Here is a 14047-nt window from a genome sequence, read left to right on the forward strand (position 1 = left end):
TAAAGTAGTGACTGGATCACCCCCCAAAAAACCTCAAAAATAAAGAGATATTTCACATACTTTAGACATGATTTCAGAAGGGACTGGTCCTTGGAAAAGATACTATGCTTAGAAAAGGTGGAGGGTAAGAAAGAGGGGAAGACCCTTAGTGAAATAGATCAACACAGTGAGTGTGACAATAGGTTTGAGCATATCTGAGGGCCTGAAGTTGGCACAGTTCAGACTTGTTGTTCATAGAGTCAATGAAAGTTGTAATGGAATAGGTGGCATGAAACAACAGGTTTTTTAAAAATTAAAAATGTCTGCCGGGGAAGGAGGGGCAGTCTCCTCCTGTACCTGTCAGATCTGATTTGACGGTACACTCACACACACAAAAAATAGTTCTTTAAAAATTAAAAATGGCATGCTCAATGAAGACTAGAAAGTTAATTTTACTTACTAACCTATTTGTAGATCTTTGAATCTATTCAAGGAAATCTCTTTATGTGTTTTGGAGTTATTTTAGCATTACTATATTGTTAAAGTCGAAATATGTAAAGCAAATGAAATTTACCACTTATATAAGGTTTCTAGAAACAGACCATTTTATATCAACAGAGAACAAATTTTTCAGTAATTTTCCCCCTGATTTTCTTAGGCTGTATGTACACCCAGATTCTCCTTTTACTGGGGAACAGCTCCTCAAGCAGATGGTGTCCTTTGAAAAAGTGAAACTCACCAACAATGAACTGGACCAGCATGGCCATGTGAGTACAGTGGTGTGGGTTAAGCTAGTTCCCCTGGGTTGAATGGAAAGGTCACATATAACTCTGCACCATAATTCTAGTCCCGCTTCTCCTCTCTGTCCGTGTCTTTCTATGAAAATATTCCTATAATCCCTTGGGGATCTTGACTCCTGCTGTCAGGAAGTCACTTATAGGAACGTTTTCTACCATTTATATGTAAGAGTTTTCTGGAAATTCAGTACTCTGCTTTTTTTCAGACTTCTGCTGCTACCTTACCTCTATTTCAACTCAATGAAAGGAATTTGCATTTATGAGGCTACTGTAGCCTGTTGTTGAATTAAACATCTAACCTCTGTCAGTAATACAGCAAATAACGTATTATGGAGGAAATGGGGCTAAGAGTTTCTGTGGTGGTTTTCCAGTGTACATTCTATAAAATATTTATGTGTTATTCAGCTGATTAAAAGAACGTTATGCCCAAATAATTTTGAGAAAGTACTGTTTTCTTATATATTTCCTTTGTAGAAAGATTCATGCACTTAAAGCATTGTGATGTCGTGCAATTAAAAGCAAACAAACTTGTTTGATTTTGTGTCCATTAAGACATCATCAAGGTGTAGAAAAAGAAATTAAGGCTTTGAGCTCTTATCAGTAGTCAGAAGACCAAAAGCCTTTGGCATGAATTCTTACATATTTGATTAGATTCTTTATTAAGGTATTGACTTTGATGCTAATCCCATGTTTTCAAGTAGAGATTTGAATTAAAATTCTTTTAGATTTTATGCTACCAAAGCTTTAGCCTCTCTGGACAAACTTTGGTAATTGTTTTTTGGGTTTTTTTTAGTAACACAGAACTGGCCATTTTAACCTTTTTTAAGTATATAATTCAGTTGCAATAATTATAGTCATTAGATTATGCATCCATTGATATTGTTTTATTATAAAATTGTTTTCATTATGCACACTTCTTTTTGTTGAAGAGAATACTTTTTCTTTTTTGCCTGAGTACCAACTTTGCCAGAAAGCACGTGGGCATTTCCAACTTGTTTCCCTGGGTTTAGCTATTCTGATGTAATTGTTCTTTCTTTTATTTCTTTTTATTATGGCTGGTGTTATTTGAGGTTTTGTTTTATTTTTAATTTGTTCAGTTTTGAGGAGATATTTCTAAATCTTTCTCAATCAAGATAGCAATAAGTAGATTCTAAATCGGAGAGTCCTAGTTATAATCTCAAATAGTTGAATTGAACCTGGAGCCAAATAAATCACTCAGGCATTGCTACCATCCATTGCTCACAGGAGAGCTTGTTTATCATGGTTTACCAGGGTAATCTGATTTAACTCATGGCTGGTGGCACTGTTGGGATCTTGGAGTTAGGTTAACAGGTTTTTGTTATTTTTTTGTACTAAAGAGATAATAGATCTCCTTTTTAAGAGTTTTTATATAGTTATACTTTTGTTTATTTTTCTTTTAGTTTAAAAATTAATGAGGCATTTGAATGGTCATATTTTGTGCTCTAGTGAAATATTTGCAGAGAGAAAAGGGATTATTTAATGACTCTGATACTTTATATATGTTAAGTTTTAAAAGAAGTTGCATGGGTCACTTTAGAAAAACTTAAGAGTTTATTTTGAGATCAGCTGTCCAGAATTGAAATGTTTCTCTTTTAGAATAAGCTTCATGGGTGGGAATAACATTCATATGAATCTCAGGAACTCTGGAGTCCAGTCTGGTTGTGCCAGGACAAGACTTTGACAAATTGTTTAGTCTTAGATGTTTGCCGCTATCTATTTTAGCATAAAACTTCCCTGATTTAATAAAACATGTTCCCACCAGGAAGTATATGTTATGAAAACTACAGGAAGAGATTTTGGTTTTTTTAAGATCCTGTGCTGTTTAGTCAATTTCTTTCAAAGAATCCTTAGGAAGACCTTTATAATGATGCATTTTTAGTTTTGTATCATAAAAGTTTCTTATTTATAGGGATTATTGTCTCAAATGAAGCAGAGCTAATGTTTCTGTCAATATTCCTTGGTCCTACAAAGGCTCGAGAAGTCAGAAATCCATGCATCTGAAATTCAGTATGGGTTTTAAGTCCTAAAATATGCATTTTCTAAGAAAATTTATCTTGAGGGTGGTTGAAGTGGGAATGGAGAATTCATTTAAAGGTTAAGTTTGCCCCTCTACTTTGTGTTTGTGTGTGTGTGTGTGTGTGTGTGTGTGTGTGTGTGTGTGTGTGAAGAGGGGGGAGAGATATTTGAAAATTTTAAAGTGAAAGTTTAGGTTTTTTACTCTTAAACCAATATTAGAAGCAAATATTTTCTTTTGTCACTTCAACTTTATGACTAAAAATAGCTATCTTGTATTCCTTGGAATAAAGATAATACACAGAGAGGTGGACTATTTTTTTAAAAAGTTTATCTCATTCAATGAGATAAAAGTTTATCCCATTCACAATTATTTTAGAATTGCTACTATCATTTGAGACCATAAAAAGGTGCCTTTTAAAATATGAGTGCTCTGATCCTAGGAAAGACTTAGGCACCCGTCAGAATGGCAAAAGGAAAAACATGGAAAGCCTTTTATGTTTGAAAGTAAATTTTGTTGCTTGTATTTAAAAATGACAAATAATTACATTTTCTTTAAATGACACATGAAATTATTTCCAAATATTTGATAATTTTATTAGCAAAAAAAGAAGATGATCATAACTGTTCTGCCAATTTAATTTTATAATTAGAAGTAAGGAATAAATGAAGCTGTCAGAAGTAACTACCATGGTATAATCATCATAATAATTAACTGAACACTTACTATTTTCTGGCGTGCTTAGATAGAACAGTTAAGCAGTTTAGAACTACCCAGAAGCACAGTTAGGTGAAAGACCTGGAGATTTATTTCCAGAAGGTGATAGCTTTTGAAAAACCCTGTGGTGCTCCGCTGCACGACTCAGCATGAGTTGAAAAGAACTTGATACAAATGGGTTTTTTATTTTGTAATGCTTTGCTTTTTAACCATGTCCTTCAAAACATTTTATAATCTGATTTTTATTACAATCCTCAGAGTAATAACCTTTCTGATCTTTCTTAATGAACCTATTCCTACAACCCAAATAAACAATAGTCTTATGTAGTTCTAGAATATATGATTTATTTTAGAAAATTTTGCTATGCAAACTTTGATTTAAACAGACCAAGAAATACAAAATGTCTTTAAAGAGTTGATAAAAACAAAGAAAACAATTTTTTCTAGAGAATAGTTTTCCTCTTACATTTTGGAAATGATACCTGAACAAATTGGAATTATTTTTTACTATGATTTGAATGAAAACTTACAGAGCAAATTGGTTTTTGCAGTCAGCCATTCATTAACATTTTGTTTTATGACATTAATTACAATATTCACTTCATAACATGTATCCTCCCACTTCTCATGATTCCTGTTTCTATCAGTCCTGCCTTTTAATCTTAGTTAATTATTCTTTTATTATTATTATTAATTTTAATGAGCATTTACAGAGACTTTGGATTTCCATTCAATCATTGTTGCACTTTTCTTCCTGTCCAATCTCCCCCCTTATTAGCTCTTCTCTTTGAAAAGTAAATTAAAAAGTGTTCATTGTTATACAATCTCTTACCCCAAGGCCACTCCAATATGCAGCCTTCGTTCTGGACTCCTATCATGATGATAAAACCTAGTCATATATTGCTTTTAAACAGTTCTCTCTCTCATCTGTTTCAGTGCAGTATATATTATTTATCCCATCTTTCTCAGTCTCCCCCAACCCCGATGTCTGTTCCGTTTTACAACAGTGGCCCTATGAAGTATTTGTCCTTTTGTGACTGAGATATTTCACTCAGCATAAGGTCCTCCATGGTCATCCATTTTGTATAATATTTCATTAATTATTTGTTTTTCAATGCAGCATAATATTCCATTGTGTGAATATACCAGAGTCTCTGTATCCATTTGTTTGTTGATCGGCATTTAAGTTGTTTCCAACTCTTTGTTATTTTGAACAAAGCCTCAATAAACATGCGTGTGCATAGTTAATTATTCTAAGGAGTGACTACCTCTCTGGTGATGGTGTTCACTGTATAAACCTGTGTATTACTTGTCTGAAATTTGAACCCAAGGGGTGAATTTTGTTCTAAGTTCAAAGAATTCCTAAAAACCATAGTCTCAGGGATTCTGCCAGGCTCTAGCAGACAAGAAAACATGGCCATTTTGGGGTTTTGAGCTTTCTTCCACTCTCCCCCTCCCCATTCTACCCAGGCCTCATTACTGTGATCCCATTTACAGTTGTCAGCAGCAATAACCAAGTACCATCTTCTAGTCTCAGGTCTGTGGAGGGAAGGTTCACAAGGTCGTTGTTGTTGTTGTTGTTGTTGTTGTGTGCTGTCGAGTCGCCTGCGACTCATAGCGACCCTATGTACAACAGCCCAAACTCCGCTCTGTCCTGTGCCAATCGCACCGTCTCTGACATCTCATCCAGGGTCTTCCTCTCCTGTACTGACCCTTCCAAGTAGGAGGATGTCATTCTCCAAGGACTGACCCCTCCTGGCAACATGCCCAAAGTACGTTAGAGTTTTAAAATCCTTGTCTCCAAGGAGCAGGTTGTTAGACTGATTAATTCATTGAATTAGTAAGTTCTATGCATCTTTGCTTTTCTTCCCTCTTCATTCCAGACCAGGAGAGAGCAACAGATACACCTTAAATGGCTGACTGAAAACTTCTTAAGATGTGGCCACTAAAGTAGGATATAGAACATTGTTTTGTGACTATATGATGCCAAATGACCACATGCAATCCTAGGCTATGGTTCTGAGACTCTAGACTAACAGCTGTCTCAGTTGCCAGCCTGAATTATTTTGCTGTGACTCACAGGATGACTTTGTAGTCGTGGTGTGGGTGCCACAGGGTCAGCTCTGGCTCATGGTAAGCCTGTGTAGGAAGCGCTGTGCAAGCCACTGTGTCCTTAAGAGTGGCTGTGGTGCTTGACCCCATTGTTGAGCTGCTGTGTCAATCCATCTGGTTGAAGCATATCTTCCCTTTAAAGACTTCATACTTTACCAGACATGATGCATGTCTTCAGAGACTGACCTCTCCTGCAATCAATCATCCTAAAAGAGGGAAACCAAGTCATGCTCTCCTTGACTCCAAGGAGCATTCTGGCTACACTTTGTCCAAGGCAGATGACTTGTTCTTTCAGCAGTCTATGTATATGCAGTTTATTATTCTTCATCGTTACAAGTCTTCCTTATTCATTGTCCATCTTTCACATGCATATGAGACAATTGAAAACACCATGGCTGGGGTCAAGCACAGTTTTAATCCTGTTTTTAGCATTCTATGGCAGTTTGTGAAAATAAGGATGGGGGAATAAAAGATATATCCCATCTTAAAATTGAATTTGCAATTAGACTTACAGGTTCTTCTTTGCCTTATTTTTTGACCTGTTTAATAGTTACTTAAAATATTTAAATGCAATACTTCCCACCTCTTTGTCTTAGATCATTTTGAATTCAATGCATAAGTACCAGCCTCGGGTACATATCATTAAGAAGAAAGACCACACGGCTTCACTGCTGAATCTGAAGTCGGAAGAATTCAGAACATTCATCTTTCCAGAGACAGTTTTTACGGCAGTCACTGCCTACCAGAATCAGCTGGTGAGTATTCCCAAAGGAGATGGGAAGTTCTTGGGTTGCCTTGAAGAGAAGGGATAAGCTAGTTCTCAGGATGGGAGTAGCAGCCTCAAGACATTGAACAGTGCATTTCATGAGCACAGATCAAAGCTATAAGGGTCTGTGTGTGTTACATCATCTTTTCCAGAATCTTCCCACCCTGACCTGGCTGTTTGTTGCCCACTCCTTTGCCTTACCCTACCTTGACCCAATCTACAATCCCAGATTCTCTACTCCAGAAAATTCTCTCATTTCCCTGGTAGAGCTGGCTAAACTACATAACCATATGCTCTTAGCTTCAAGAGTTCTGGAAGTTCTGCTTTCCTCCTAAGTGAAACACAGTCAAGCTAGATGTCCAAACTACTAATGCTTTAGGTATTATATGAATGTTATTCAGCTGTGCAAAGACTGAGATAATTGTCTCTGAAGAACAAGAAACTATCATATGGAAATGGTTGTGTGTTGAAGATAATTCAAATTATAATATTGAGTTACATATTTTCCTAAAAATGTACATATTTTAAAATGTTATGTTGTTGTTACATGCTGCTGAGTCACTTGCAACTCATAGCGACCTTATGTACAACAGCCCTAAACCCTGCTCTATCCTGTGCCAATTGCGCTGCTTCTGATACACTCATCCCGATTACCCCAGTCACTGAATCAATCCACCTCATAGAGGGTCTTCCCCTCTTGCGTCGTCCTTCCACCCTCCCAAGCATGATGTCCCTCTCCAAGGACCTGTCACTCCTTACAACATGTCCAAAGCATGTCAGACGAAGCCTCAGAATCCTTGCCTCCAAGGAGTAGCCTGGTTTAACCCTCTCTAGGATGAATCTGTTTGTTTTCTTAGCAGTCCATGGTACACTCAATACTCTTCTCCAGCAACACAGCTCAAAGGCATCAATTCTCCTTCTAACCTCCCTAGTCACTGTCCAACTCTCTGATGCATAACAAGTGATTGCAAAGACCATGGCCTGTATCAGATGCACCTTAGTCTCCAGAATGACACCATTGCTCTTCAGTAATTTGAAGAGGTCCCTAACAGCAGACTTTCCCATCACAGTACGTTTTTTGATTTCCTGGCTACTGGTACCAAGAGTGTTGACCGTGGAGCCAAGCAGACTAAAGTTGTTAACAATCTTAATCTCTTCACCATCCATCCTGATGCTGCCAGTTGGTCTAGTGGTGAGAATCTTTGTCTTTTTGATATTGACCCTCAATCCATACGGAAGGCTGCAGTCCTTGACCCTCTGCAACAAGCATTTCAGGTTCTCCTCAGTTTCAGCAAGCAGGATTGTGTCATCTGCATAATGCAGATTGTTACTAGATCTTCCACCAATCCTGACGCCACACTTCTCCTCACAGAGCCCAGCCTCCCAGATAATTTGTTCTGCGTACAGGTTGAAAAGGTATGGAGACAGGACACATGCCTGGCGTATACCTTTCCCAATTTTGAACCATGCAGTGTTTCCTTGCTCTGTTCTGATGACTGCTTCTTGGTCCAAGTATAGGTTTCACATTAGCACAATCAAGTGTTCTGGGATTCCCATTCTTCTCAGAGTCAGCCACAGTTTTTTATGATCCACACAGTCCAACGCCTTTGTGTAATCAATGAAACACAGATAGTCAGTCTTCTGATATTCCCTGCTTTTAGCTAAGATCCATCTAACATCAGCTACAATATCCCTAGAACCACGACTATTTCTAAACCCAGCCTGGACTTTTGGTAATTCTCTGCTGATGTGCTGTTCCAGTCGTTTTTGGATAATCTTCAGTAGAATCTTGCTTGCATGTGAAATCAATGATATTGCTCTATAGTTTTCACACTCTGTTGGGTCACTCTTCTTTGGAATGGCACCAAATATAGATCTCTTCCAGTCAGTTGGCCAAGTGGTTGTTCTCCAGATTTCTTGGCACAGCTTGGTGAGCATATCCAGGGAAGCATCTGTTAGCTGAAATATGTCAATTGGTATACCATCTATTCCTCGGGCCTTATTTTTTGCTATTTCCTTCAAAGCAGCTTGAACTTCTTTCTTCATCACCATAGGCTCTTGCTCATATATTATTTCATGAAATTCTTCTGAGTCTGCCAATTTCTTGTAAAAATATAAGATCCAAACAATAGACACTTGCCTATACATTTTCTTTTTTTCCTCATCAGCAAATCAAGTAAACCATTGAGAGGTATATTGAAGTAAGCTAAGATCATTTAACTAGCAAAACCAACAATCTCCTTTAATTTTTTTTTAGGAAATATAGAATGCATATATCACACATTCAGAAAACTTCCTAAAACCTTAGCTTTACACTAATTAGATTTGTTATTGTTATATGCCGTGGAGTACACTCTGGTTGCACTTTCTTTAAGACATAATTGTTTGTTCATTTGTCTGTCCGTGGGATGTTCAGTGCTCTTCTCCAACAACACAGCTCAAAGGCATCCGTTGTTCTGTCATTCTTATTCATTGTCCAGCTCTCAGATGCATAGCAAGTGATCAGAAAGACCATGGTCTTAGAGACCGTGGTCTGAATCAGACACACTCTAGTCCTCAATCTGACATCATAAGACCATTTAAAGTTTATGTGGAAGGTGCTCAACAAACATAAGGACTAAGTTAGATGCTACATGGATGCTACATGGAAGATTGTTTGGTCCAGTGCCCCCACCACACCACAGGAGAAAGAAGTGTCAGTTGGCTTCACAGCCTTAGAATCTATCTATCACAAGTATACACCTCATTTACAGCCTTAGAAGCTATCTAAGACTGTTGTCCTTTGTAGTTGCTATCAAGTCACCATAATGACCCTATGAACAACACATCTGAACTTTACCTTTTACTGGACCATCCTTACTATTTTTTTATATACTCAAGTCCACTGTTGCTGTCATATGGCAGCCTATCTTGTTAAGGATCTTCCTATCTTTGACCTTTGCCTTTCTCCCCTTGATGTCATTTTTAAAATTCCTCCTGTCCACATGCCCTAAGCATGTGAGCCAGTTTCATCATCCTTGGCCCTAAGAAATACCCTGGTTTCACCTCCTCCAAGACAGACTTACGTATTCTTTTGGTAGTCCATGGAATATTTAGCAATCTTCTCTGACACTACAATTCAAAGGCATCAATTCTTCTGCCATCCTTATTCATTTGTCCAATTTTCAGATACATTCTTGCTGTTATTGGTAGACACCATCAAATCAGAGCCAAATCGTAGATGACTGACCAGTAGGTTCTCAGGAGCACTAAGTCACATGTGAGAAGATTGCCCATCCCTACCCCACAGAGCAGAGCAGCTGGTGGGTTTGAACTGCATTCCTTTGGGTTGACAGGCAAATGCTTATCACTAAGCCACTGAAGCTTCCTCTAGATGCATTAGGAGTTGACATTAATGCCATTGTGGTGGCTTTCCCCCATTCTTTCTGTGAATTGATTTGATAATAAGGACTTGTATGTATGTATATGTGTGTACGTGTATATGTATGTATATGTTGTTGTTGTTATGTGCTGTCGACTCACTTGTTACTCATAGCAACCCTATGTACAACAGCCCTAAACTCTGCTCTGTCCTGTGCCAATCTTATTGTCTCCGACATACTTACCCCCATTACTCCAGTCATTGAATCAATCCATCTCATAGAGGGTCTTTCTCTCCTGCACTGTCCCTCCACCCTCCCAAGCATGATGTCCTTCTCCAAGGACTGATCCATTCTTGCAACATGTCCAAAGTATGTCAGATGAAACTTCAGAATCATATGCCATTTTTAAAGGACTCGTGGAGCTGTAGTGATTCACTGGTAAAGCTCTTGGCTGCAGAAAGGCTGGTAATTTAAACCCACCAACTCCCCTAAGGACAGAAATCTGCTCCCCTACAGATTATAAATTTGAAAATCTTACAGAGCTTTTCTGCTTCATCATATAGTAGGTATGATAAGAGTAAAAATCAACTTGATGTCACCCAACAACAGCATCCCCTTTTCTGAAGCTATCCCATGTACTTTACAGACCGCCCTATATCTACTGCTTCTGTGTCATTGTACCATGTTTGTGTACTACTATTTTTACAGCAACCACAAAAATATAGTAACTAAACAAATAAGCACACAGTAAAGTTAAGCACTAGAATTTTTCATGCACACAGATCAAAGAGGGAAGAGGAGAGAGGGAAAGAATGTAATGTCTTCACTTTGGACCATTGTTACAGCTCTTAAACTTTGTGAGGATTATGAGCTTTATGTCTATTAAAAGCCACATCAGAGTTTTCAATAGCATTTTTTTTAAAAAAGCTTCTCATTTATTGTGGCTGGGAGTTTTATTTATGGGCAATGAAAAAGGGACCTTTTTTGCTATTTTTACCTCTGCTTTTTGCAAGGGAATATTGCATTTCTCTATATTATTAGATAAAAGCTAAGTACATTACACTTTAAACAAACTATTTCATAATATAAGATTTAAAGGTCATGCATTGTTTTTGAGCAGGCAAACCATTGCTGTAAAGTTGAAGTGTAGGTCAGGTTTCATTTTTAAATGCCTTCAGACAGCTCTTTTCCTGATAATTGGAGAAATGGTCCCTAAGGGCCAATTTCACCTTGTGGCTGGGAATTCCAGCTAGATTTTGAATCCAGTGTTATCACAATGAGTGATAACCACTGGAAAAGGTCCCATGCTCTTTGGCACGGCAGACAGTATCAAAATATGTCCTCCATCTAAATATATATTTATCTAGAAATACTAGCAATGTTGACATTGGAAATTTCCATTTAGAAGTATATATTCTGTATTATTGAGATAATAGATAAAAACATGAAGGACTTATTTTGATTTGAATTAGTCAGAAATTTGGATGTGTATTAGACTCGTTCTGTTGTACATAAAGGCACTATGATCCTTTTTGGCAACAGTTGTGCTGCCGACCCAGACAGGTGGTTCAGATCTGTCAGGTGCTTCAGCAGGAGAAAGACAGGCAGTCTCCTCTTTAATGTCTTGTAGCCTCTGAAAACCCTCTGAAGGATCAACTATGAGTCAATTCTGACTCAACTGCTTGTAATAACAAAAAAAAAAAACCCAACAAAATTCAGCTGATATCCAAAAGCTTGGTGGGTTGGAATGCGCCCAGCGGCTCAATAGGAGAAAAATCTGTGGTGTTGCAGAAGAATGCTAAATATTGCATGGACTGATAAAAGAACAAACAAATATGTCTTGGAGAAGGTGTATTTGGATTGTTCCTTGGAAGCAAGGATTATAAAGCTTTGTCTTACATACTTTGGGCATGTTGCTAGGAGAGGCTATTCCTTCATCATGTCTTAGAAAGTGGAGGGTCAGTGAAAGAGAGGAAGACCCTCAACCAGGTGGATTGACGTAATCATTGCAGTATTGGGCTTGAATGTGTAAGAAATTGTGAGGATGGCACAGGATAGGAGAGGGTTCAGATCTGTTGTTCAGAGGGTCTCTCTGGGTCAAAATTGACTCAACACCACCTAACAATAACAACTTTTGATGTTTCTGGCTTCCAATAGTAGAGGATTACAGAAATCACTATTTATGATGCTACCATTTTCTCTCTTTAATTCTCTATTGTGTTGGTTTGGTTTTTGGTGGGTTCCCCTGCCCATTTTCCTCGGTGTTCATAAAGAGGTATAAATTATTTTCAGACATGTATTTTTCCTTATTACTACTGATTTTTTAAAAATTTAAATATCTGAAATAAATCTATAATGGATGTATTAAGAAAAATGGAGTAATTTTGTTTCCTAGAACACTGGTTTTCCATTTTAAAATCACCTTATATTAAAATTACTGTTGTTGGTTACTTTCGAGTTGAAATCGACCCATAACTGACCCTCCAGCAGCTTTTCAGAGGCACATTAATGCATAGGAGGAGTTTGCCTATTTTTTCCCCTGCAGATTTAAACTGTGTCCCTTTAGGCTTACACAGCAGCATGTTACCTCTAGGCCACCAGAGTGCCCTATCTTAAAATTTAAGGAAGAAAATAAACTCAAGGGGAGTTTCACTTAGCATTTGGTTAAAAGATCAAATAATATTTCTGATTGTCCTTAATTAAATTTTAGCAAATGTTGCTGGGGTGTTCATGTGGCTAACTTAATAAATCTGGAGTAAGGTGGTGTAGTTCATAGGGAGTTTCACTGCTAACCCAAAGATTATAAGTCTCCCCCAGATTGAAATGATCAGCAGCTTCATGAGAGAGAGAGATGGGCAGTCTCCTCCAGTGCAAGAACAGTCACAGAAGCTCAATAGGGGGTTGCTGCGGTTCAGAGCCAACTAACCAGCAAGGAGAACAGGCTGCTTCCTGTTGGCAATGTGGATTCATTAAGAATTCACATAGCTGGTAGTCCCTCTGCTATTAACTGTTGTTGGATTTGTGTGCCATAGAGTTGAGACAGAGTCATAGCTAACCCGCCCTCAGGTTTGCTGAGGCTGTAAATCACATAGGAATGGGTTGCTTTTTTTTCTCTTGTGGAACAGCTGGTGCTGTAGACTTGGCAGCATAACTCCTTCTTACTAGGCCACCAGAACTTCACTGTGCTGTTCTTAATACTCCCCAAAACCTGCTCAGGGAGCTCTGGTGGCTTCCTGTTCTTGTTGTGTATACCATCGAATCAGAACTGACCCATAGCTGACCCTCCAGTGGGTTTTCAGAGGCAGTAAATCACATGAGAGGAGACTGTCCATTCTTTTCCCTCAGACCCGCTCTGGTGGATTCCTATCACATGCTTTTAGGATTACAGTTTGGTTTCTCACCACTAGGCTATCAGAGTTCCCTATGGAGAGCCAATGCAAAGGTATGCTGTTTGTATCCAACAGCTGCTTCATGGGAGAAAGATGCAGTCTCTTCCCATCCAATTACTACTTCTGAAAACCCACTGAGGAGTAACCTGTGTATTGGTTCTGACTCAATAGCACACAATTACAATAACAAAACCTACTCAGAATTGCAGTGTTAGTCCAGAACCCCTATACAATGTTAGTCATAATAATTCTTTGTCTCTCTCTCTCTCGCTCTCTTTTTTAACCAACTCCTCTGGCTTCTAAAAGCAATTCTGTTTCTCGGAATTGGATAAAATGACCCATGAGCAATAGAAACAAACAAAACATCAAACTAGATTGAATCAAGAACATTCCAACTTAGGGTGACTCCATGTATGTTAGAACAGAACTTTGTTTCACAGGGTTCTCAGTGACTGGCCTTGGCAGATGTATGTTGCCAGGCCTTTCTTCTGAGATGCCTGTATAGAGAATTAAACTGACTTTCAGGATCATAAAGTAAATTTCTGATTGATTTCTTGAGTTATTTTTATGTTGAACCTGGATGTAAAAAAGTATCTTGTTTTGGTATTCCAGTTGGGGTTTTTGTTACTTGCAACTGTATACAAGTGAAAAATCACAGAGGTGCCATTACTATTCCTGGGAATTATGAGAGATAGATTGTAGAGAATGGAAGATTATTATAGTAATGAAAGAATATTCCAAAGAAATCTAAAAACTCGTATTACATTTTATTAACGGCCTCATTCTAAATTATGGCATTTATGTTAGATACAGTGATGCATCCATTCAATAGCACACATGTTTTGAGATAATTTTTTTGTGTTTGTGTGGTATTAGAACACTGAAGGATT

General features: G+C 38.0%; 1 protein-coding gene across 1 annotated transcript in view; it reads left to right on the forward strand.

Moving 5' to 3' along the window:
* Positions 1 to 14047, forward strand: part of TBX20 (T-box 20) — an 80000-nt gene that overhangs the window by 10151 nt on the left and 55802 nt on the right. The window contains exons 4-5 of the mRNA XM_006887595.1: positions 638 to 746; positions 6237 to 6395. Coding sequence (XP_006887657.1) covers positions 638 to 746; positions 6237 to 6395 — 268 coding nt within the window. The remainder of the gene's footprint in view (positions 1 to 637; positions 747 to 6236; positions 6396 to 14047) is intronic.

The sequence above is a fragment of the Elephantulus edwardii genome, unplaced genomic scaffold (assembly GCF_000299155.1).
Source record: "Elephantulus edwardii isolate Elephantulus edwardi_28Jun2011 unplaced genomic scaffold, EleEdw1.0 scaffold00059, whole genome shotgun sequence".
Lineage (NCBI taxonomy): Eukaryota > Metazoa > Chordata > Mammalia > Macroscelidea > Macroscelididae > Elephantulus > Elephantulus edwardii.